Source organism: Neofelis nebulosa, chromosome 4 (genome assembly GCF_028018385.1).
Source record: "Neofelis nebulosa isolate mNeoNeb1 chromosome 4, mNeoNeb1.pri, whole genome shotgun sequence".
Taxonomy (NCBI): Eukaryota; Metazoa; Chordata; class Mammalia; order Carnivora; family Felidae; genus Neofelis; species Neofelis nebulosa.
In genome coordinates this window covers 156,890,834-156,913,924 of record NC_080785.1, presented here as the reverse complement: position 1 = coordinate 156,913,924, position 23,091 = coordinate 156,890,834, and the positions used below count along the sequence as shown (strand labels likewise).

The following is a 23,091-nucleotide window of genomic DNA, read 5'->3' as shown; positions in this document are numbered from 1 at the left end:
AGCGGTTCTCAACACTGTCAGCCCTGTGCCCGCTTGTCAACAATTCCCAGGTTTCTGACGCCTCCTCCTGAAGAGACGGTGATATGACCTACTTACAAGGGGAATTCTGAAAACTCAGTCTCATGCCCTGAATATGATAAAACACACGTATGAGGAAATAATCGACATTTCGGCATGGAAATGCTCATGCTCCGACATCTATATCCCAGAAAACATAATACATTGAAATTGCAAGGCAGCCTTCTGCCCCCCCCCGCCACTCGCTAGCTGAATGCGCGTTGAATCCGGGCAGAGTTCAAAAGATTATAACCAGGTTTTTCTCTTTGTGGCTGTCTGGCGAGACCTGTCTGCGCTGTCTAGGACAGGGGCCACTCTTTATTTAGAGAGCCCTCCCGGACCCATCCACGATTGCCCGTGGTACCCTCTGGGTGCCTCTATCAAAAAATGAGCCCATGGGTAGTTGGTTTTCACGGGGGCATATTGTGGCCCCAAAGAAAATCGAGGTTCTGTTAACCTGGACGAAAATGTGAGTGGAGATTAGGTAGGCATTAGCGGTGTCTGTCCAGAGGGAAAAAGGTAATAGAAGTTCGTCTCCCGCAGTTAAACAAGACGAAGCATATAAAGCATTTGTAGTATGTGCTCAAAAACTTTTTTATCTGATGCTGTTACTGCTGTTCCTCCTGCTGTCGTTAGTAAAGCATATTACTTAACCTCGCCCGTGACTTTCCAAAATGCCTCCTCCCAGCAGGGGACTATACTATCCTCCTTGAGAGCTACTGCTCAGATGTCTGAATGAGGAAACTGAGGCCCAAGGGGATGGAGCGTCTCCCAAGGGCGCCCAGAACCTTCTGCATCTTTTCTCCATTCTATTCAGGGCCACCATCGAGGAGACCTACTCAAAGGCGATGGCAAAACTTTCCAAGCTGGCCAGTAACGGGACCCCCGTGGGGTGAGTGGGCCTTGGCTGAGGCAGGGGTCGCCAAGGATGCAGGGTCCTGGGGTATCGGGGGCCTACTCTTGGGTGGACATCTCTTCACACAAGTGATATGTAGAATAGGGAGTCAACCCTCCCCCACGCAAGGGGCTAATTGGACAGGAGGATATAAATCATTCATTCGCTTCCTCCTCATTCATTCATTCAACACATACTTATCTGTTGTGTGCCAGGCACCATTCTAGGTACTGGGGGCCCAGGAGCGATCAAGACAGATAAAACCCCAGTCACCTGCATGCCACGTTCACGTAGGGCGTGCGGCAAGATAGATGTTAACTACAAACATGAACAAAAGTCCCTTCCTGGGGTGAACAGCTCTAGGAAGGGGATGAAATGGGAGCGTGAGAGGTCAGGTGCTTCCTCTGGGGTGGGCTTGGTTCCGTGAGCTGAGACCTTGATAGCGGCGTGGAGCCAGCTACAGGGGTGTCTGGGTCAGAGACCCGGGCAGTGCAAAGGTCCTGAGGCAACCATGGGTTTTGCATGTTCAAGGAAGAGCAAAGAGGCTGGCTGCAGGGTCTGGGTGAGGGACAGATGAGACGGGAGGTTGGACAAGGGGGGGAGCGGTGCACGCCCGATTCACAGGTGACGTGGTCCCATTGGCATCTGCAGGATTTCCTGGGGCTGCTCTGGGGCAAAGGTTCTGGGGGGGAGGGGGGGAGGCCAAAGAGGTCTTCTGCGGATGTAGGAAAGCCCTGTGAACTTGATTTGGGCAAGTTGAGCCTTCGCTGCCCTTGAGTATCAGCTGGGGCCTGGAGTCCAGAGTGAGGATGCTGGGGGCCTCAGAGCCTGGGTTTCAATTTCCTAAGGAGCCTTGGGTGAATTGTGGAGCCTCCTATGCCTCAGTTTCCCCATCTGTCACAGACCTGCCTCCTAGTTGTGGTGCAGCTGCCTCAGCAGGGCCTGGGGCGCGCGGTGGGTGCTGGCGTGCTGTTTGTGGGGAGCCCCCGGGGGGGTGGGCCCCGCCGAACCCTGGGTGTGACCTGTTTCCAGGACCTTCGCCCCACTGTGGGAGGTCTTCCGCGTCTCCTCAGACAAGCTGGCGCTCTGTCACCTAGAGCTGACACGGAAACTACAGGACCTCATCAAGGACGTGCTCCGCTACGGCGAGGAGCAGCTCAAGATACACAAAAAGGTGTGTGTGTCGCCGCGGGGCGGGTGGTGACAGTGGCAGGAAGGACCCCAGAACGTACGGGGCTTTTGAACCTCCAGCTCCTGGCGTGTGTTCCTCCGCGAATTCAGTCGATTCCACCACGTCAAACCCAGGGTCCCACAGACCTGACCCCGGTCAAATTTCAGACTCAAAATTCTAGACCAGGGGTCTGCACGCTATGGGACACCGACCAGATCCAGCCTGTTTTTGTACAGCCTGAGAGCTAAGAATGGATTTTGCGTGCTTTTTTTTTTTTTTTTTAAATTTTTAATTTTATCTGTTTGTTTGTTTAGCTCTGATTTATTTTTGAGAGAGAGAAAAAGAGACAGGGAGTGAGTGGGGGAGGGGCAGAGAGAGAGGGAGGCATAGAATCCGAAGCAGGCTCCAGGCTCCGAGCTGTCAGCGCAGAGCCCGTCGCGGGGCTCGAACTCGTGAACCGCGAGACTGTGACCTGAGCTGAAGTCAGATGCCCAACCGACTAAGCCCCCCAGGCGCCCCTGGTTTTTACATTCTTAAATGGTGAGGGCGGGGGGGGGGGGCGTTAAAAGAAGAATATTTCATAATAGGTGAAAACTCTATAACCCTTAGATTTCAGTGCCAGTGAATCAAGCTTTATTGGCCTAGAGCCGCATCTATTCCTGTCCAAAAAGGGAGTTGGGGGGCTGCCTGGGTGGCTCAGTCAGTTAAGCGTCTGACTTCAGCCCAAATCATGCTCTCGTGGTCCATGGGTTTGAGCCCCACATCAGGCTCTGTGTTGACAATGTGGAGCCTGCTTGAGATTCTCTCTCTCTCCCTCTCTCTTTGCTCCTCCCCTGCTCTCTCTCTCTCAAAAGAAAGAAATAAATACCCGCCCCCCCCCCAAAAGAATCTTTCTTTCTTTCTTTCTTTCTTTCTTTCTTTCTTTCTTTCTTTCTTTCTTTCTTGTTTTGGAACTGGGGGACAAGGAAGTTTTCTGCGGGCTAATACAGAATAACCTTGGGAATAGATTATGAAGCTGAAAAAGCTGTGACTTACACAGAGGTTGCCCCTACTTGTCATTAAAAAATGGCCTAGAACAAACACATCTGCTTGTCTATGTGCTGATTATTTCTGGAGACAGATCTATTCCTAGGCAGAGGCTTGGGAGGCTGGGGATCAGGGAGGGGTAGGTTTTTCCCTGAGCTCACCCCGTAAAACTTTCTGAAATAAGAACTGTGTGTAACTATCACCTATTTTAAAAAGTTAAGACTTTTTTTTTTAACGTTTATTTGTTTTTGAGACAGAGAGAGACAGAGCATGAATGGGGGAGGGTCAGAGAGAGAGGGAGGCACAGAATCGAAACAGGCTCCGGGCTCTGAGCTGTCAGCACAGGGGCCCGACGCGGGGCTCGAACTCACGGACCGCGAGATCGTGACCTGAGCCGAAGTCGGCGCTCAACCGACTGAGCCACCCAGGCGCCCCTAAAAAGTTAAAACTTTTGAAAGCAATAGAATACTCAGAAAAAAGTAATCTGTGGAACCTGGGTTTCAGAGCCGGGAGTTTCCCAGTGGACACCTGCTGGGGGCTTCAGGGCCTACCCATGCTCCCCCTGCCCCCGCCCCCTGCAGTGCAAAGAGGAAGCAGTGGGCACCCTGGACGCCGTGCAGGTCCTGGCAGGTGTCAGCCAGCTCCTGCCCAAGTCCCGCGAGAACTACCTGAACCGTTGCATGGACCAGGAGCGGCTGCGGAGGGAGAGCACCAGCCAGAAGGAGATGGACAAGGTGGGCCTTGGGCTGCGGGTCCCCGGCTGCCGTCGGCCCTCTGCAGACCCAGGGGACGCTTGTCCCCTCCCGACCTCATCCCCTCCCTGTGCCTCCTAGGCGGAGACCAAGACGAAGAAGGCGGCAGAGAGCCTGAGGCGCTCGGTGGAAAAATACAACTCAGCCCGCGCAGACTTTGAACAGAAGATGCTGGATTCGGCTGTGGTAAGAAGCAGGCATCGGCACCTTGGAGACCCACACATCCCTTGGCCCAGGATCCATGGGCGCCGGAAGTCCAGAACCTCTGAAAGCCTCGCCTCCCGGCAGCCTTAGAACCGCAGGTTTAAAGGCATAGAATCCTAGAGACTGTTGGCTGTGGTGGTGGTGGTTGGCATTAGTATTTCAAAGGCCAAATCCTTTTTGTGCCTCGGCTTCCCCATCTGTAAAATGGGAACAGTAAGAGTACCTGCCTCGCAGAGTTTTTGTGAAGATTAAATGAACCGGTCTATGTGATGTTTGCAGACTAGTAAGTACTGGGTGCATGGACACCTCTCTAGAAGGGATTACAGTTTCTATCGTTACGGATGAGGTTTGTGAACAGGGCAGGGCAGGGTTTAGAAGCCAAGAGCCTACTGATGGTTCATGGTGGCTGAAAGACCTGGGTCCCGCCCCAGTCTCCATTCTTCACCAGCTGTGTAACCTTTTTATAAGACGTTACACCTCTCTGGAACTACTCAAATGTGTGAAAAGCAGATTGGAATGTCAGGATTAGGAATCGGATTTTTTTTTTTTTCTGACTTTCTATCTGCAAGTGATAGAAAGTTGCAAATGATAGAAACCTTCATTCAAACTGACAAGGAAGACTAAAGGCTCAGGGGACTGAAAAGTTTGAAGGGAGAGCTTCAGGCATGGCTAGATCCAGGTACTCAACTGGTGTTGGCGGGAAGTTGTGCCTCTCTGCTCTTTGAGTCTGTTTTTCTCCCTGGGGACTTCACACCCAAGCCGAGATGCCCCTCCTGGGTGTGCGTGGGTGTGTGTGTTTGTTGCGGGGGTGGGGGGCGGTGGCACACGCTCGCAGCAAAGTGGCCACCTGCAGCCTCCACATGGATCCCACCATCTCATTGACTCAGGGTACGAAAGTGTCTCTTTTCCCGTAGTTTTAGCCAAAGTCCCAGGGAAGACTCTCATTGGCTCTTCCCCGCCCAGTCACTGAGGCCAGGGGGGTTGGAACGTTCTGATTGGTCAGGCTGGGTCACCTGGCCACTCCTCGTGGCCTCCACCTTCCTGTTTGCCCCTCCCCTCCCGGCTCAGCGTTTCCAAGCCATGGAGGAGACCCACCTGCGTCACATGAAGGCACTGCTAGGCTCCTACGCCCACTCCGTGGAGGACACCCATGTGCAGATCGGGCAGGTGAGGCGCCCCAGGGGTGGGAAGCGAGGCAAAGGGCGCCGGGCAGGAGGGCCCCGGCCGCGCCTGGTTACACGCTTCATCCGCCTGGCCCAGGTGCACGAGGAGTTTAAGCAGAACATCGAGAACGTCAGCGTGGAGATGCTGCTGAAGAAGTTTGCAGAGAGCAAGGGCACAGGCCGGGAGAAGCCTGGTGAGTTGGGACATCGTGGGGGTTGGGCTCTGGGGCCACAACTACAGGGAAGGAACAGGACTCAAGAGGCAGGAGACTGAACCTCCCTGCACCTCGGTTTCCTCATCAGAAAAACGGGCCGATGACAAATCTAACTCCACAGCCCACATAGGAACAGTATTTGATGCCCCATCTTATTATTATTATTTATTTATTTAAGTAATCTACACCCAGGGGTGCCTGGGTGGCTCAGTCAGTTGAGCGTTGGGTATGGGGCTTGAACTCACGAACCGTGAGATCATGACCTGAGCTGAAGTCAGATGCTTAATTGACTGAGCCACCCAGGCGCCCCTTCGTGGCCCATCTTATGTGTAAATCTCTTACAACCAGATACCAGAGGGACCTTGAAGGCCAGGCCCAGCCTTTCATTCTTTACCCTGAGGGCCCAAGGGAGCCCTTGAGGACTGTTGAGCAAAGGACCAATTTGAAAAACCAATGTCCAAATGAGAGGTCAGGGAGGAGTTGAAGAGCAAAAGTGTTGGGGTCAGATCTGGGTTTGTGTCTGTTCCTCACTAGTTGCTATGTGACCTTGGGTGACTGTCTTGACTTCTCTGAGCCTCAGTCCCCTGTACAGACTCACGGTCCATCCCCTGACCCACTCAAGTGCCCGTGAACAATGCCGGAAGTAGAAAAAGTAACTCGGGCATCGCTCCGTCCGGTGCATCCCCAAGGGGGACCTGAACCCCTGGCCCATCCCACTCATGACCATCTCTGGGGCTGGCTCAGCCCCTTGGCTTGCGCACTGGATGCCCGCTGGCCTCGAGCTCCGATGCAGGTGCCATTGTGAGCCCGCGGGTGCTTCGCTGCCCTTCCCCGGGCGGGGTCTCCCAGCCAGGCTGAGTTTCTCCGTCTCTTCCATCCCAGGGCCTTTGGATTTTGAGGCATACAGTGCAGCTGCCCTGCAGGAAGGCAAGTACGTCTGGGCCTGGATGCCCAGGCTGGACAGACGCTGGGGGTGCGGGAGGCAGATCTGAATGGGAAGGGGGCACCCCCAGGGCTCAGCTGCACCCCCTCCTCTGTTCTCAGCAATGAAACGTTTGCGGGGAGCCAAGGCCTTTCGCCTCCCAGGACTGAGCCGGCGGGAGCGGGAGCCCCCTGCAGCTGTGTGAGGAAGCACCCCTGCCCAGCCCTGGCCCAGGCTAGCCCGGGATCCCTTCCCCCTTCCCAGGCTATCCCAGAAGTCCCCTGCTGAGGGTAGCCCCGGGAGAATTCCTGTCCCAGGCTATCCCGAAACCTCTGTCTCCCAGCTAGCTCAGTTTGCCACTCCCCAACCTAATCCCAAACCCTTCCTCTTGTCAAGGTCAGTCCTGGTGGTTCCCTGCCGAGGCTAGCCCTTCCATTCCCGACCTCCTCGAGCCAACCCCTCAGAGTAGCTCCAGGTTCCTCCCCTGCCAAGCTGTTTGCGGAGACCTTGTGCTCAGCCAACTCCAGACTCACCGCCCCCAGCCCCAGGCAAACCCCTGGGTCCTATCACCGGGAGGACCAGCTCAGGACATCGTGGCCCAGGGGCCACTCCCAGGCGCCATGTCTAGTGTTGGGGGGTCGGGGGGGGGGGGGTCGGGAGCATGCAGGTGAGGTGGGAGAGCTGACATCGGTATCTCTTTCTCCATCCCCAGAGATTCCCTGGAACCCGATTCAGGGGTGAGTACGGGGCTGCGAGTGCGAGGGGTTCAATCCCACCTTGGGCCCCAAGCCTGGAGCTCAGGGGGCTAAATCTCATCCCGGCTGCGTGTGGAGCCATGTGGGAGGGACTGATGTCCCCACTTAGCTTCAAGGTGCCCCTCAGTCTTACCGCCATAGCGTACTCTGTTCCCTCAAGCCCCTGCTTGCACCAGGGAAGACTGTTATTGCCACTGGGGCTGTTTTTAGGTCTGAGTCCGGGCCCAGAGGTGGGAGGGGCCGTGGCAGGGAGAGACGGGAGGGAGGTTCGGTAGCGGGGAGCCTGACTCCCTGCCTGTCCCCGCAGACGTGTCCAGAGGTGGATGAAGAAGGTTTCACTGTCCGGCCTGATGTGACCCAGAACAATATCCTCCTGGTGCCCCCTGGCGGCAACTGTGGGCACAGCAAGGACAAAGCGCTGTGCGGCCGTGATCCCTCCGCGAATAGCGACCCTCTCTGCGTACATCCTGCGGGGGGAGGGGGGGGGGGGCCCTCCAGGGTAGACAAAGCAGATTGAAACGAAGAATCCTCAGGGCTGAGGAAGAGAGGCAGGGCGAGAGCCAAGGGGGCTTCCTGGAGGAGAGGGCACCGGTGTTGGGGTTTAGCATCTGACCAAGAGTTTGCTAGTTAGGGCCGGGCGTGCTTGTGCAAAGACCTGGGGGCAAAACCGTGGTGTCGAGGAGGCCGGGGTGGCAAGTGGTGATAGACCGGATTGCGCAGGGCCTTGAAGGGGTGGGTGACCCCCGTGTCGGGATCCGCTTGGCCCCTTGACCGCGGTGCACGCCCGGCGGAGCCCTCCCGCTTTTCCTCCAGCGACTCCGACTTCGATGACGAGGAACCCCGCAAGTTCTACGTGCACATCAAGCCCGCCCCTGCCCGCGCCCCGGCCTGCAGCCCCGAGGCAGCTGCGGCGCAACTCAGGGCCACGGCCGGCAGCCTCATCCTTCCTCCCGGCCCAGGGGTGAGGCGTAGGAGGGGTGTGCGCGGGTGGGGCCGGTGGGGCTGGCTGGCTGCACCCGACCTGACGCCACCCACTTTGTCCACAGGGCACCATGAAACGCCACGCTTCACGTGAGCAGCCTCCGAAGGGGTCTCGGGTGTGGGGAGGAGCACGAAGAGGGGAGGCTGGGCCTGGAGTATGAGTGTGGCTTTGAATCCCAGCCCTGCCGTGCAAGCAGGCTGCTTACCCCTTGTGACCCTCCGTCTCTTCTTCTATGAAATGGGGTCATTGCGACAGTTAAATGAGAGCTGAGACAGGTTGGCTCGGGCGCAAAGCCCTCTCTGCCCGACTTGCTGATCACCTTGGACAGCTGGCTGGACAGGCCCAAGCCTTAGTCTCTTGGTCTGTGACAGAGGGGGCACTGGAGGCAGGGTGACAGGAAGGCTCAAGGTGGTATATCTCTCATAGGGGACGCTGCTGGAAAACCACAGAGGCCTCGATCTGCCCCAAGAGCCAGCAGGTGGGTCCTATAGCGGGGGGGGGGGGGGGGGGGGGGTTGATGGGGACACACTGGGCCCACATGAATGAGCAGATGGGGGCTGTCCCTGACTCCTCTCCCCTCTTCCCCTGCTGCCTCCCTGTGTCTCTGCCTCCCCTCCTCTCACCCTGGCAGGGAGTTGAGGGTATGCTGTATCTGAGGAACCACTTAGTCGTTCATTTGACGAGCATTTATTGAGCACTCACTGTGTACTCCTGCTATTCTGGGTTCAGAGACATATGCCCAAGATAGCTCTTCCTTCTCAGATTCACATTGTCGTGGCCCGGGATTTTTTTGTTTTTGTTTTTGTTTTTAAGCGTTTATTTATTATTGAGCGACAGGGAGACACAGAGCATGAGCAGGGGAGGGGCAGAGAGAGGGGGAGATGCAGAATCCGAAGCAGGCTCCGGGCTCCGAGCTGTCAGCGCAGGGCCCGACGCGGGGCTGGAACTCACGAACCGTGAGATCATGACCCGAGCCCAAGTCAGTCGCTTAACCCACTGAGCCACCCAGGCGCCCCATCGTGGCTCGGGTTTGAAGAACAGCAAACAAGTTAGAGCATGTTGGATACTTCCAGATGCTGTGAAGAAACTGAAGCAGGCAGTGTGGTGGGAGATACCAGCGGGCAGCTTTAGTTGAGGCCCGGGAGGCTGCTCTGGGATGGGGGTGGGAGGTTTTGAGCCCAGCCTTGAAGACGGCAGGATGTGGCCTCAGGGAGGGCTGGGGGCACGGAGCTCGGGACCAGGAACGGTCTGTGCACGGGCCCTGAGGAGGGGAGGAGACGTGGAAAGGATAGAAACCATCCCTGTGTTCCGCTTGGTCCACAGCTGTGCGGAGAAGCTGCAGTCAGATGAGCAGTTTTCCAAGAACCTCTTTGGGCCGCCCCTAGAGTCGGCCTTTGACCACGAAGACTTTACAGGTGATGGGGGTGGGGACTTCGGGGCCACAGGCTTGGCTAGCGAGATGGGTGGGTCCGTTGCCAGGGCAGGTTTGGCGGGGGACAGGCTGGAGGGAGCACTTGGGGGTCCTGGTTAGGCAACCGAGAAGATAGACTTGGCAGTGAGATGGTGGGCGGGGCCGACGAGAAGGCGGGGAGTGTAGGTGACAATGGGCAGATGGGCGGAGCATCGTGGAGATGGAACTGACCAGAGGGCCTGGCCTGAGGGGGGTGGGCCCCTCCTCGGCGTGGGCGTGGCCTGCAGGAGGAAGGAAAGGGCCTCCGTGTGGGCGGGGTCTGGAGCTGGCGCCCCCACCCCCCCCAACCCCCCCCCCCCCTCTAGGCTCCAGCAGCCTCGGCTTCACCTCCAGCCCCTCACCTTTCTCCTCCTCGTCGCCCGAGAATGTGGAGGACTCCGGCCTGGACTCGCCATCCCACGTGGCGCCTGGCCCCTCCCCGGATTCCTGGGTCCCCCGCCCCGGCACCCCGCAGAGCCCACCTAGCTATAGGGCACCGGCCTCCGAGTCGAGGGGGACACGGCCCCTGCCAGCATCGGACTCGCCGCAGCCCCTCGCCCCATCCCCGGGTCCCTGGGGGCTGGAGGCTGTGGCCGGAGGAGGTGAGTCCAGGAGTCTGAGAGTCATCAGAGCCCTGGGTGGGGAAGACTGAGCGCCTGCTGTGGCCAGGGCCTGAATGGGCGGCTGGGGACACAGCCCAGAACCTTCACCCTGGCAGGGACAATAATGAGATGGACATTTAACAAAGTGGAGGTGGCAGGTGCCTGGTGAGGGCTCAGAAGGTTGGAACCTCCCTGAGGAGGTGACATTTGAGCTGAGATTTGTTGGAAGTGAGGAAGGAGCCATTGGGATGTGGTGGGGGGTTGGGGGGGGTGCTTCCCAGCAGAGGGCGCATCCTGTACAAAGGCCTTGTGGTGGGTAGCTGCCTAGGCCCTCTGAGGAACAGCTTGGGGGCTGGGGGGTGGGCCGTGAGGCCAGAACAGAGTGATGACCCGGAAGCGGAGGGAGAGGAGGGAGCGATGTCAGCAGGGAGACGGGCCCAAGCAGGGTCTGGGACCTGATGGGAGTGATGTGAGCTTTACTCCTAGCAAGGTCTGGGCCACAGAGGGGCTGTGAGCGGAGGAGTAGCGGCACCTGACTCAGCAGGCTCCCTCTGTCCACCTGGGGGGCGAGGGTGGGAGCTGGAGACCAGGGACGGGAGTCCAGGGAGGTGGGGAGACGCGGGCGCGAGGGCACAGGGCTGAGACGGCAGCAGGGTCGGGGAGGAGGGCTTGCGGGCAGCTGGCTGTTCTTCCAGGAAGGGACAGGAGGGGCAGGGAATGTGGGGCGGAAGAAGCCAGGGGCGTGTTGGGACTGGGCCTTTAGATGTCAGGCGGACAGTGGGCCCTGAGTTCGGGGGAGTCCAGCTTGGGGCACCCCAGGCACAGCTGTGTGAAGCGGGAGGGGAGGCCACCCGGGAGAGGGCAGGGCCTAGTGCTACAGGTCCTAAGAAGAGACAAGTGAAGGGGGTGGGGGATGGGCTCTCCTGGGGGCCTGAGTCCAAGGGCTGTGGGCTTCGACCCCATGAGGTCCCCAGAAGTGGTGACAGGGGTGCTTGGCACCATCCTTGAATAGCGAAAGAGCCGGTTCGGAGCTGGGTCAAGGAAGGGTCCAGGAGAGTGAGTGTAGACCACGGTGTAGATTAGTCCAGTTGAGTTGTCTGAGCGGCACTATGGAATTAGGCCTCTCAACCAAGCCTGTTCTGCCCCCTGGGGGACACTTGGCAGTGTCACCCGTGATATTAGACTGTCACCACTAGGGGGGGTGGGTACTAGGGACATCTGCGGTGGGTGGAGGCCAGGGAGGCTGGTCAGCGCCCCACGGTGCCCAGGACGGTCCCCGCCCCCCCCCGCCCCCCCCGCCCGGAGAATGCTCCAGCCCCAGGCGTCAGCAGAGCGGCTGAGCAGCCCTGGGGAAGAGAGGAGCACGTCTCGGGGGTGGGTGGCAGGGGACACCGAGGAAGCAGGGAAATGAGAGAAAGCTGAGTTTTATGCAGTCACTAGTTAATCTTAACGGGTGAGACTCGGACAGAGGCCAGGGTGGGAGGCTACCTCATCCTCACAGAGAGGATGAAGGTCACGGAACTGCTGATGTTGGATGAAAATGCCTGCCGCGTCTCCCCCCCCCCCCCCCCCCCCGGACTGTGCCTGCCTCCTGAGCATCCAGCCCTTGCTTGCGCACTCCCAGTAACCTCCCATCGGGCTGGTGTCTGGGAGGCTGGGGGTTGTGGATGGCCTCTGCAGTCCTGTCCGGCAGTTCTCTCCGCGGCCCCGAGACCTCAGACCCAAGGGGTGTCCCCAGAATAAGCCCGGCTCCCGGTCTGGGGCCAAGTCCCTTCTCTGGGGCGGCCCGAGAGGCCCACGGCAGCATCTGAGCTCTGTCTGTCTAACGCTCGCTCCCCAGACCTGATGCCTGCCCCTGCTGACCTTACAGCCAGAGACGGTCTGGCAGCCCCACCCCGGAGACCCCGCACCAGGAAGGTGTCCTGCCCCCTCACGCGCAGCAACGGGGACCTGGTAGGGTGAGGGGGCGCGCGGCAGGAGTGGGGCTGGGGGCGCCTCTGGTGGGGGCACGGGCAGCCCCAGGGCACTGCTCCTGGGTGATCGCAGCCCGGCCTGTCTCCTTCCCCAGTCCCGGTCTCTGAGCCCCTCCCCGCTGGGCTCCTCGTCCGCCAGCACCATCTCAGAGCGGCCTAGCTTCTCGTCGCAGGCAGGACACGGTATGGGGGGCGGCCCTGGGCCCTTCTTGGGCATCACTAAGTGATGCGTTGGAGGCCCGGAGGGCAGAGGGTGGGTTCTGGAGCCTGGGACCCGTGCCCACTCTGTCTGTCCCTGTCCCCTCCCCTCCACCACCAGGAGTCTCCCGGGGACCCAGCCCTGTGGTCTTGGGCTCCCAGGATGCCCTGCCTGTGGCTACAGCCTTCACCGAATACGTCCACGCCTACTTTCGAGGCCATAGCCCCAGGTACGCAGTGGTCGGGGAGAGTACAGACAGTGACAGGGACAAACAGGACTCTCTGGGGCCTATGTGTCTAGGGTCCAGGAGAAACAGCCTTCCGGTGTGTTTCCTGACCTGCTTTACCACGGAAGGGCCTTGAACTCTGAGCCAAGCAACCAGGCCCCTGTCCCGAGGGCAGTGGGAACCACAGAGGGTGTTTGAGCAGGGGCCAGGCCTTGCTGTAACCACAGTTGAGAGCAAGTCCCCTAAGGCTGCTGTGGGCATCACACTGAAGGGAGCAAGGCCCTTGGCGGGGTGGGTTAAGGGTGAGTTGAGGGGCCAGGAATAATCTGGGAGCAGTGCTCAGCAGGAAAGATCAGACCACACATAGGAGAGAGTATTAGGCCTGAAACCCAAGCTGAGGACCGTATTATAACTGTTTTGCTTTGAGCTTCCTGGCGGCCTAGAGGAAAAGAGAACTAGGGAAAGGGGATGTTTCTGCCTTCTTCAGCCCAGTGTGGTTTCTTCCCGGTGCCTGGATGGCTGTCCAGGCAAGGACACGAGGAGGGGAGGCTGGGAGTGAGGATGCCGGGCACGGTCAGGGCCTTGCTTCTTCTGGGGAGCCTGGGGGGCCCACAAGCTGCAGCAGAGCCAGGAGAGAGGGGAGGACGAGGTACCAGGCAGAGCCCTGAGCCAACACGCAGTCTCCTCACCTCCCCCCCCCCCCCCACCTCAGCTGCCTGGCTCGAGTAACTGGGGAACTGACCATGACCTTCCCTGCTGGCATCGTGCGTGTGTTCAGCGGGACCCCACCCCCACCTGTCCTCAGCTTCCGCCTCGTGCACACGTCCGCCATTGAGCACTTCCAGCCCAATGCTGACCTGCTCTTTAGGTACTATAGGGGGAGTGAGGGGGTCAGAGGCAGGGGGGCCCGGGAGCTCCCCGGCGGTGAATTCCTGCTCTGCCTCCTGGGAATTGCTGTGTGGCCCGGGGCAAATCACTGTCCCTTCTGAACCCCATTTTTCTTTTCTCCTTTGCTTCCCATCCCCCCCCACCCTCCCCCCAGGGGGTGGGGGGGGGGGGTCATGCTCTACTGGCCCCAAGGTGAGCCAAGGAATCTGCATCTTTAGGAAGCCCTTGGGGTAGGTCAGATGCCAAGGGCCTTGGGAAGGGGCCTCCCAAGGGTTGGGGTGATTATTCCTGGTCTCCGTAGTGACCCCTCCCAGAGCGACCCTGAGACCAAAGACTTCTGGCTCAACATGGCGGCTCTGACTGAGGCCCTGCAGCACCAGGCAGAGCAGAATCCAGCTGCCTCCTACTACAATGTGGTGTTGCTAAGATACCAGGTGGGCCGTGTGGATGGGCCCCTGACGGAGGGAGCAGGGAGGGGCGAGAAGCTGGGCAGGGTGGGCAAGCAGTGGCAATGGGGGTGGGGGGGGGGTAGAGGGAGCAGGGGAGGTAGTCAGGGAGGGAGCCAATGAATGGGGGCTGGGTGGGCGTTTGCCGCGGTGCAGACGGCACCATTATGGAAATTAGAAGAGGGCCTGTCCCAAGGACCCTGCACCAGCACCTGCCCACTGCTCTGTCGAAACCGGGCGCCCTCTCGCCCTCTGCTGGAAACATGGCGTCACGCGGACCCCGATCTGCGGTGTCTCTGAGGGAGAAGGACTAGGCCCCACCCAGTGGTCTATGCAGCGGTGACGCTGAGCTGGGTCTGAGTTAGGTCCTCGTGGAACAGCACATGCTGGGGCAGGACCAGAGGGCCTCAGCTGTGTGCTGTCTCCTGTTCTCGCCCCTCCTAGTTTTCCCGCCCGGGTCCCCAGTCTGTGCCTCTGCAGCTGAGCGCCCACTGGCAGTGCGGGGGGACCCTCACTCAGGTGTCGGTGGAGTACAGCTACCGGCCCGGCGCCACGGCCGTGCCCACGCCCCTCACCAACGTCCAGATCCTGCTGCCCGTGGGGGAGCCCGTGACCAACATCCGCCTACAGCCAGCCGCCACCTGGTGAGGGTGTGCGGGAGGGAGGCCGGAGGAGGCTCGGCACTGGCCCAGGACCCTCCCGGGCCTCCCCTCGATGCAGCAGCTAAAGGGTCCCCCGTGGGTCCAGCCGTTCCGTGTGCACTCGCCTTGCTTAGAGCTCAGGACGACACACTGAACCATAATAACATTGGACACCAAGGGCTTCCTGTGTGTCGGGCGTGTTCCACGGGCTCCATACACGCTGACCAGCTCAGGGCTTCTAGCAACCCCTCGAGGTGCGGACTGCCGTCATTCCCACTTACGGAGGCAGAACCGAGGCACAGAGGGGCCGAGTCGCTTATCTGAGGCCGTACCAGGATTTGAACCCAGACAGCCCCTCTCTGCCCTGGGCTATTTTTTTGGAAGTTTATTTCTTTTGAGGGAGAGAGCGCACAGGTGCGTGTGCGCGAGCGGGGGAGGAGCAGAGAGAGAGGGAGAGAGAGAATCCCAAGCAGGCTGCACGCTATCAGCACAGAGCCTGACCTGGGGCTGAACCTCAACGAACCGTGAGACCACGACCTGAGCCGAAAGCCAGAGTCTGCCGCTTGACCGACTGAACCGCCCTGGCGCCCCTGCCCTGGTCTCTTAGTCGCCACGCAGCGTCGCCTTTGTTTCGTGCCAAAGCTAGAACCTGGCGCAAAGAAGCCAGGCTTAAAGGACTTGAGTGTATGATCTAAAGATGCTGCGAGGCTCTGGGGTCCCCGGGGACCAGCTGCTCCGTACCCCACACCCATTTTACAGATGGGGAAACTGAGGTGGGGGGAGAGGGGACCTGGCTTGCCGGGGTCGTGTAGCTTGAGAGGTGGCCGAGCTGGGACCCTGGGCTCCCCGTGTCCTCTCGGGGAGAGAGCTGACCAAGCTTTTTCTTGACGCCAGGAATCTGGAGGAGAAGCGGCTCCTTTGGAAGCTTCCAGATGTGTCTGAAGCAGGGGGTGAGTTATGGCTGTGCAGGAGATCGCGGGGGTTTCAGGTGGGAGGGGCTTATTGAAAATGGGGGAGAATTGGGGATGTGCTCGGGGTGGAGGAGCGTGGGCACGAGGGAAAGCTTGAAAGGGCTGTGACAAAGCTGTGAGGGAGGACATGGCGGGAGGCAGGCATAGCAGGTACAAAGGCCCTGAGGCAGAACTCCTTTGCAAATTACACATAGCCCCACGGGGCCAAAGGAGGAGGGTACCGGGGCGCAAGAGGAGGTCAGAAGGGGGCAGACGGCGGCCACAGATCAAAAGGCCCGGGAAGAGCCCAGGTCACAGCAGGACTCGACTCGGGCTGAGGCTGGGGCACGGCTGACCTCAGGCCTCCCCAGGCTCTGGCCACCTATCCGCCAGCTGGGAGCCCTGCTCGGGGCCCAGCACGCCCAGCCCTGTGGCCGCCCAGTTCACCAGCGAGGGGGCCACTCTGTCTGGCGTGGACCTGGAGTTGGTGGGCAGCGGCTACCGCATGTCGCTTGTAAAGAGGAGGTTTGCCACAGGTATGCCGCCCCCCACCCCCCATCCGGCTGCTGCGCATCCCTGGGGCCGGGCCCCCTGCTTCTGCCAGGGTACGGGGGGAGGGGGAGGAGTTGGGGCGTTTGGGAAGGTCGGTGGGCGTTGGGCCCTGGAGGCCCAGGTTGGTGGGCACAAGTGGGGAGGGGTCAGGAAGGGCCCCCGTAGGGTGTCCTCGCCAGGACCCAAGGCAGGAGGCCAGAAGCCCCACTGCCACGCGGCTCCCAGCCCATTCTCCTGCTGCCACAGGGGCTGCTGGGGCCCACGGGGCACCCGGAAGAGTGAATTACAGGGGTGCTTTGAGGAAGATTGGGAGGTCCCAGGGTAGGGGCAAGGGACCCCCCCTCTTCCTCCCTGCTCACGGTGCCACCCGCACAGGGATGTACCTGGTGAGCTGCTGAGCCCGCAGAGGCCGACCGGCACCGCTGGCCCCAGCTCTGCACTGTCCTGGTGCTCGCTGACTGATCCCCGCCTTCCTGCCGGACCCTGGGCGCGCCCCCCCCCCGCCTCCCGACTCCGCGGAGAGGAGACCCACACCCAGCCTGGCTGAGCCTGAGGGTCACTCCTGCTCCAGCCAATTCTCACGCGGGTCCTCGGACTTTTAATGTTCTTTGAATAAACACTTTATTTTCTAATAAAATAAATAAGCCTTTTCCTGCTCCAGGAAATTTCCTTCACGTCGCCGGAGAGGAGAGGAAGGGAAGATGGCTGGATGGGTGGGGAAGATATAATAGCCCTAATGTTCCCTCATCACCACGCCCCCCCCCCCCCACGCTATGCAAGGCGGCACCAGGGGGAGAAAAAGCCAGACACAGGCGCCCCAGGCTCCATGGACATCTGAGCTAGCAGAAGGGACTAGAGGAACCCAGAGGGGGATGTCAGATTCTTCCTAAGGAGAGGGCATTATAAATGGGGCTGTGACGTACGAATAAGAGTTTGCAAGATGGGGATGGGCATCCCAGGCAAAAGAATGGGGACTTGTGAGTCCTGAGAGAAATCAATTAGTCAATCCACAAACATTAATTGACTACCTACTGTATGCCAGGCTGTATGGGACGTGGCTGTGAGCAGGACAGCGCTCTTGGAAGCTATGAGGCTCTGAAGCCAAAAGGTCTGGGTTTAGAGCCTGCTTGGCCACCGGTGGCCGTGTGACTTTGTGCGAGTGACTTAACCTCCCTGGCCTCGAGTGTCCTCCCCCGTAACCCACCTCAGTCGGAGGCTGTAAGGGAGGTTGCACAGTTTGAAGACCACCTGACACGGAATGAGCTCCCCCGCAGGGCTGGGCTGGCAGCTGTTGGGAGCCAGGGCGGAGGGCGGCGGCGCACATGGGCAAGGGGTGTGGCCTGAGTGGGGCCCGGGTCAGTCCGGGTGGACACGTGAGGATCCTGAGCCCACACAGATCCCGAGGACCAAGCCGGGGCCAGATGGTCCTCCCACTTGGTCCTCCCAAGACACAAGGCACCGACCGTGTGTGGGCGGGGGGGGGTGGGGGGTGTCTGGGTGTGCCTCAGTTTCCTCATCTGCAAAACGGAGGGGGGGGAGAATCCTCTAGCTGGGAGACGTCTGGGGAGCATCAACCACCCAGTGCATCATCGTGGGTGCCTGCATGGACGGCAGTTACAGGAGTCGCTGTAACAAACGGGGGCGTTCCAGGCGGCGACGGCTCCAGGCTCCACTGTGCTCACTTTGTCGCCTTAAACAGGTACGGCGCTGAGACTTCAGGGCCAACTGGGGCGCCTGGGGTGAAGCGTCCGACCTCGGCGCAGGTCACGATCTCAGGGTTCGTGGGTTCGAGCCCCGCGTCGGGCTCTGTGCCGACAGCTAGGAGCCCGGAGCCTCTTTCGGATTCTGTGTCTCCCTCTCTCTCTGCCCCTCCCCTGCTTGTTCTCTCTCTCTCAAAGATACATAAACTTTTCTTAAGTGAACGATTCAGCGACATGGCACAGTCACAATGTTGTACAACCGTCACCTCTATCTAGTTCCAGAACATTTCCATCACCCCCCAAAAGGAGACCCCGTCCCCATCAGCTGTCACTTCCCCTCCCCCTCCCCCAGCCCCTGGCAACCACCAACCTGCTTGCCGCCTCTGTAGACCTACCTGTTCTGTACATTTCCTATGAATCGAGTCGCGCACTATGTGCGGCCTTTTGTGTCTGGCTTCTTTCACGCACCGTGTTTTTGAGGTTCAGCCATGTCGTAGCGTGTCAGCGCTTTATTCCTTGTTATGGCTGAGTAATAGTCCATTGCAGGGGTTGCTAACCTTAAAAATAAGACAGCAAATATTTTACCAGCAAAATTGGTTTATTCGAGCTCAACAGAGGAACTGCAACTTGGGGCACGAAAGCTACGGCAAAACCTAGGCATGTCCAAGAAACAAAGGAGAGGTACGTTGTTTCACAGAGGAGGAGGAAGCCGGGATGGGGTTGTTTTGGACTAAAGTCCATTGGAGAGAAGTGGGAGTTGGGACAATTTCTTGTAGGAGGTGCAATGCCCCTCCTTTCCTGTTGGGGGCGCTAGTTGATGATTCTTTCCCCTCGAGGATTCTTCTGTCCGAGTCTGTAATTGACCGTCCTTCCCGTCACTGACGTTGAGGGGTAGGGCTCCCTCTCCTGGCGCCACTTTTTGTGTCTGTTTTGGGTTGTTTCGTTTTGCTTTTGTTTCAAGGTTTCCTTTAAATTCGAGTTAATTACCATATGGTGTAAATTTGCCCAGATCTGAGAGTAGCCAACTAAAAATATTTATTGGCACCGGGGCTCGTGGCTGGCTCAGTCGGTGGAGCGTGAGACTTTTGATCTCGGGGTTGTGAGTTGGGGCCCCATAGTGGGTGCGGAGATTACTGAAAAATAAAATCTTTAGGGCACCTGGGTGGCTCAGTTGGTTAAGCGTCTGACTCTTGGTTTCAGCTGAGGTCATGATCTCGTGGTTCGTGTGTTCGAGCCCCACGTCGGGGCTCTGTGCTGACATTGCGGAGCCTGCTTGGGATTCTGTCTCCCTCCCTCGGCCCCTCCCCTGCTCACTCTCTATCTTTCTCTTTCAAATTTAAATAAACATTAGAGACAAAAGAATTTCTAAAAAATAAAATCGTTAAAAAAATTTTATCGCGGGGTGGCGGGGGGGGGGGGGGGGGGGGGGTTGGCGCCTGGGTGGCTCAGTCATTTAAACGTCCGACTCTTGGTTTCTGCCCAGGTCATGATCTCACGGTTCATGGGTTCAAGTTCCAAGTTGGGCTCTGTGCTGACAGTGTGGAGCCTGCTTGGGATTCTCTCTCTCTCTCCCTCTCTCTATGCCCCTCTCCTGCTAGCACGCACTCGAGCTCTCTCTCTCTCAGAATAAATAAACTTAAAAAATATATTTTTTTAATTTTTTTAACATTTATTTATTTTTGAGACAGAGAGAGACAGAGCATGAACGGGGGGAGGGTCAGAGAGAGAGGGAGACACAGAATCTGAAACGGGCTCCAGGCTCTGAGCCATCAGCCCAGAGCCCGACGCGGGGCCCGAACTCACATACCGCGAGATCGTGACCTGAGCCGAAGTCGGACGCTTAACCGACTGAGCCACCCAGGCGCCCCTAAAAAATATTTTTTAATACAAATAATTTTAAAAATTAATGTATCATCGCTTCTCGGCCTTTTGGCTAAGATCAAGTGTAAAAATTAATGTACCGGCACTTATTCCAACAGGGGAGAAAAGTTCTCTCTATGGAGGCAAACCCAGAGTCGTGTGTGCCTCCTGGAAGTCCCTGCTTAAAGCGGGCATGAAAACAGAAGAGTGACTATGGCAGGAGTACGCTGAAGGAATTTACCAGATGCATTTGGGAAGATACGGGGCAGGCGACAGCTAGTGAACTTTTTGCAAAACAGCACAACTTCTAAGAAAAGGTGTGCAGGCCGGCTCCGCGGACATCGTGGGGAAGCCATCACATCAGATGTCACCGGCTTGGGTTCTGGGAAGTCTTTTTTTTTTTTTTTAATTTTTTTTCAACGTTTTTTATTTATTTTTGGGACAGAGAGAGACATAGCATGAACGGGGGAGGGGCAGAGAGAGAGGGAGACACAGAATCGGAAACAGGCTCCAGGCTCCGAGCCATCAGCCCAGAGCCCGACGCGGGGCTCGAACTCACGGACCTGGCTGAAGTCGGACGCTTAACCGACTGCGCCACCCAGGCGCCCCTGGGAAGTCTTTACTTACGAGTCACCAGATGGTACGCAGGCCCAGCCAGGGTTAGACAAGTCACGTGAACCCAAGTCTGTTCTCTGTGGCGTCTGGTGGCACAAGGGTGGTTAGCGGTACCTGAGAAGGGCCTTCCCAGCAAGGCTGAAGACCACCTCCCCGGAGGTGTCTCTTCCAAGAGGTGAAATCACCAGGTTGGCAAGGGGTGATGCTTAAGGTCGTCGGCCCCCGGGGAGCGGGCTGTGAAAAGATCTTTCTACCACAGCAGGGTTAGTTTCTTCTAGAAGCTATTAGGGTTTTACAGTTTTGTTTTGTTTTTTTTAACGTTTATTTATTTTTGAGACAGAGAGAGACAGAGCATGAACGGGGGAGGGTCAGAGAGAGGGAGACACAGAATCCGAAACAGGCTCCAGGCTGTCAGCACAGAGCCCGACGCGGGGCTCGAACTCACGGACCGTGAGATCATGACCTGCGCCGAGGTCGGCCGCTTAACCGACTGAGCCACCCAGGCGCCCCTACAGTTTTATCAACTGTAGGGCCAAAAAGACAGCGGTCAAGTGCACTGGACATCCTGTGACTATCTCAAAGGGTGACCATCTAGGAGTTCCAGACGGGGTGCACTTGAGATTTCAAAGACCAACGGCAATGTTCTCGGTGCATTTGGAGAGTCTGTACAAATTTTGTGTCTTAAATTGAGTCTTTTTTTTTTTCTTTTTTTTAAGTAATTTCTATGGCCAACGTCGGCCTTGAACTCATGACGCGGAGATCAAGAGTCGCATGCTCTACCTACCGGCTGGAGCCAGCCGGGTGCCCCTTAAATCGAGTCTTAATGATGCTGTTAGTGTTTTCCACTGACCCTGAGGCTTGAGGATGCTATGCACCGTCAAAGTTAAACCAGCCAAACAGCGGACTGGTTGTTGAGGCACCTGACTGGTAAAATGGGTTCCCCGATTGCTATGAAGTTCGAGAGGAGTCCCCAGGTGGAGAGAATCTTTTCTCTCTTTTTTTTTTTAATTAACTTTTTAAAGTTTTTTTTAATGTCAATTATTTTTGAGAGGGAGAGGGAGAGACAGAGACAGAGAGACAGAGCTCAAGCAGGAGAGAGGCAGAGACAGCGGGAGACACAGAATCCGAGGCGGGCCCTGGGCCCCGAGCTGTCCGCACAGAGCCCGATGCGGGGCTCGAACCCACGAACCGTGAGATCGTGACCCGAGCCGAAGTCAGACGCTTCACCGATTGAGCCACCCAGGCACCCCCTTTTTATTAATTTTTTAAATGTTTGCTTATTTTTGAGAGAGAGCAGGCACTGGAGAGGGGCAGAGAGAGAGGGAGACAGGGGATCTGAAGCAGGCTCTACACTGTCAACGCAGAGCCGGATGCAGGGCTTGAACCCACGAGCATTGGAAGCTGTATGAAATCCATTGTGCAAACAGGTTTCCCAGGATTGTATTTTGAACAGGTGAGACAAGCGAGATAGGCACTTTTGGTGGTTTTATTGCCATTCCTCACCAGCACTGGTTCATGGATGCTCTCATTTTGTCAAGAGACCGATGGCTTAATGCCTATACAGTGGTAACTCGTGGGAATTTCAGGATTTCTGCTAGGGCCGAATTCCTTGGTCCAAACCAGAGTTCTCTCTTTTTATCAAACCAACAATTATTAGATTCCCAATATTGTTTTTTCCTTTTCTGGAGCCAATTATTGGATGTCTCTGGTCAGTCGTTTCCAAATTATCGTGTGGGAGAATGTCCCTTTGGACCATGACAGAGGTTTAGCTATTGGCTTTCTGGAGAGCGGCATTTGGGGCAGAAACGTCAGCGAGGTGGTTTATTTTGTCCTCCAGGGATTTGAGTCTGGAATGCCTGGCCATCTTAATAATAGCCTGAGAGACCAGCACATGTATGGCAGCTAATAATTTTTGGACACAGGAGCCATTTTTTTTTAAATTAAATTTTTAAAAATGTTTATTTATTTTTGAGAGAGAGAGCAGAGTGCGAGCAGGGGAGAGGCAGGGAGAGAGGGAGACACAGAATCCGAAGCAGGCCCCAGGCTCTGAGCTGTCAGCACAGAGCCCGACGCGGGGCTCGAACTCACGAACCACGAGATCACGATCTGAGCCGAAGTCGGACGCTCAACCGACGGAGCCACCCGGGTGCCCCAGGCCTGTTGTTTTTAGTAAGCCATATGGCGATTGAGCTTGTAGAGAGAAGTCTGGCACCCAGTTCTGCCAGTAGTCCTCTCCAGTCCAAGAAAGCCTCGTAATGGGCACTTATTTTCAGATTTGGGGAAATTCAGGATGCCTTGAAGGCTGCCTGGATCCAAACTTGTTCTGAGATCAAGTGAGCAAATAGCAATTTTTCTTTGGAGGCTTTATGGCCCTTTAAGGTCACAGATGTTAACAGGTGGATGCTGTCTTTCTGTGAAGAGGTTTCAGAAGGGGAGCAGAGAGGCAACTCCTGGGCATATGGTAACAAAGCAGAACCTTCAGGAAAGGTTATGGTCATCCAAATCAGCTGCGAAGATTTGTGAAAAGTAAGAAGGACCCTCTGTGAAGCCGTAGGCGTTCCTGCCCAGGTATATTTCCATCCTTCCCAAGTGAAAGCAAAAAAATATTGGCTTTCCTCATCAATTGCAATACTCAAAAAACTCACTGAGGGATGCCCGGGTGGCTCAGTGGGTCAAGCATCTGACTTCAGCTCAGGGCATGGTCTCATGGTTCATGAGTTCGAGCCCCGCGTTGGGGCTCTGTGCTGACAGCTCAGAGCCCGGAGCCTGCTTCGGATTCTGTGTCTCCCTCTCTCTCTGCCCCTCCCCCGTTCATGCTCTGTCTCTCTCTGTCCCAAAAATAAATAA

At 57.4% G+C, this 23,091-nt stretch overlaps 1 protein-coding gene and 1 long non-coding RNA gene across 3 annotated transcripts in view; one reads left to right on the top strand and one right to left on the bottom strand.

The window, feature by feature from the left end:
• The window catches only part of FCHO1 (FCH and mu domain containing endocytic adaptor 1), a 26,164-nt gene extending 9,446 nt beyond the window's left edge, over positions 1-16,718 (top strand). The window contains exons 5-28 of one of the 2 annotated variants that reach the window (XM_058727495.1): positions 875-949; positions 1,985-2,126; positions 3,731-3,883; positions 3,983-4,087; positions 5,174-5,272; positions 5,366-5,462; positions 6,366-6,410; positions 6,528-6,606; positions 7,118-7,142; positions 7,468-7,536; positions 7,954-8,121; positions 8,207-8,231; positions 8,569-8,620; positions 9,466-9,557; positions 9,919-10,194; positions 12,035-12,147; positions 12,263-12,350; positions 12,487-12,595; positions 13,305-13,460; positions 13,782-13,914; positions 14,371-14,570; positions 15,462-15,517; positions 15,889-16,053; positions 16,445-16,718. In XM_058727495.1, coding sequence (XP_058583478.1) covers positions 875-949; positions 1,985-2,126; positions 3,731-3,883; positions 3,983-4,087; positions 5,174-5,272; positions 5,366-5,462; positions 6,366-6,410; positions 6,528-6,606; positions 7,118-7,142; positions 7,468-7,536; positions 7,954-8,121; positions 8,207-8,231; positions 8,569-8,620; positions 9,466-9,557; positions 9,919-10,194; positions 12,035-12,147; positions 12,263-12,350; positions 12,487-12,595; positions 13,305-13,460; positions 13,782-13,914; positions 14,371-14,570; positions 15,462-15,517; positions 15,889-16,053; positions 16,445-16,467 — 2,545 coding nt within the window. In that variant the 3' untranslated portion in view covers positions 16,468-16,718. Of the gene's footprint in view, positions 1-874; positions 950-1,984; positions 2,127-3,730; positions 3,884-3,982; positions 4,088-5,173; positions 5,273-5,365; positions 5,463-6,365; positions 6,411-6,527; positions 6,607-7,117; positions 7,143-7,467; positions 7,537-7,942; positions 8,122-8,206; positions 8,232-8,568; positions 8,621-9,465; positions 9,558-9,918; positions 10,195-12,034; positions 12,148-12,262; positions 12,351-12,486; positions 12,596-13,304; positions 13,461-13,781; positions 13,915-14,370; positions 14,571-15,461; positions 15,518-15,888; positions 16,054-16,444 lie in introns of both variants that reach the window. The other variant, XM_058727494.1, reaches the window with a different exon arrangement.
• Positions 9,551-23,091, bottom strand: LOC131510391 (uncharacterized). Its single transcript, XR_009261036.1, has 3 exons — positions 20,257-23,091; positions 18,165-18,326; positions 9,551-9,834 (listed from the first exon to the last, which is right to left on the bottom strand). It is a non-coding gene; the product is annotated as an uncharacterized LOC131510391 (long non-coding RNA).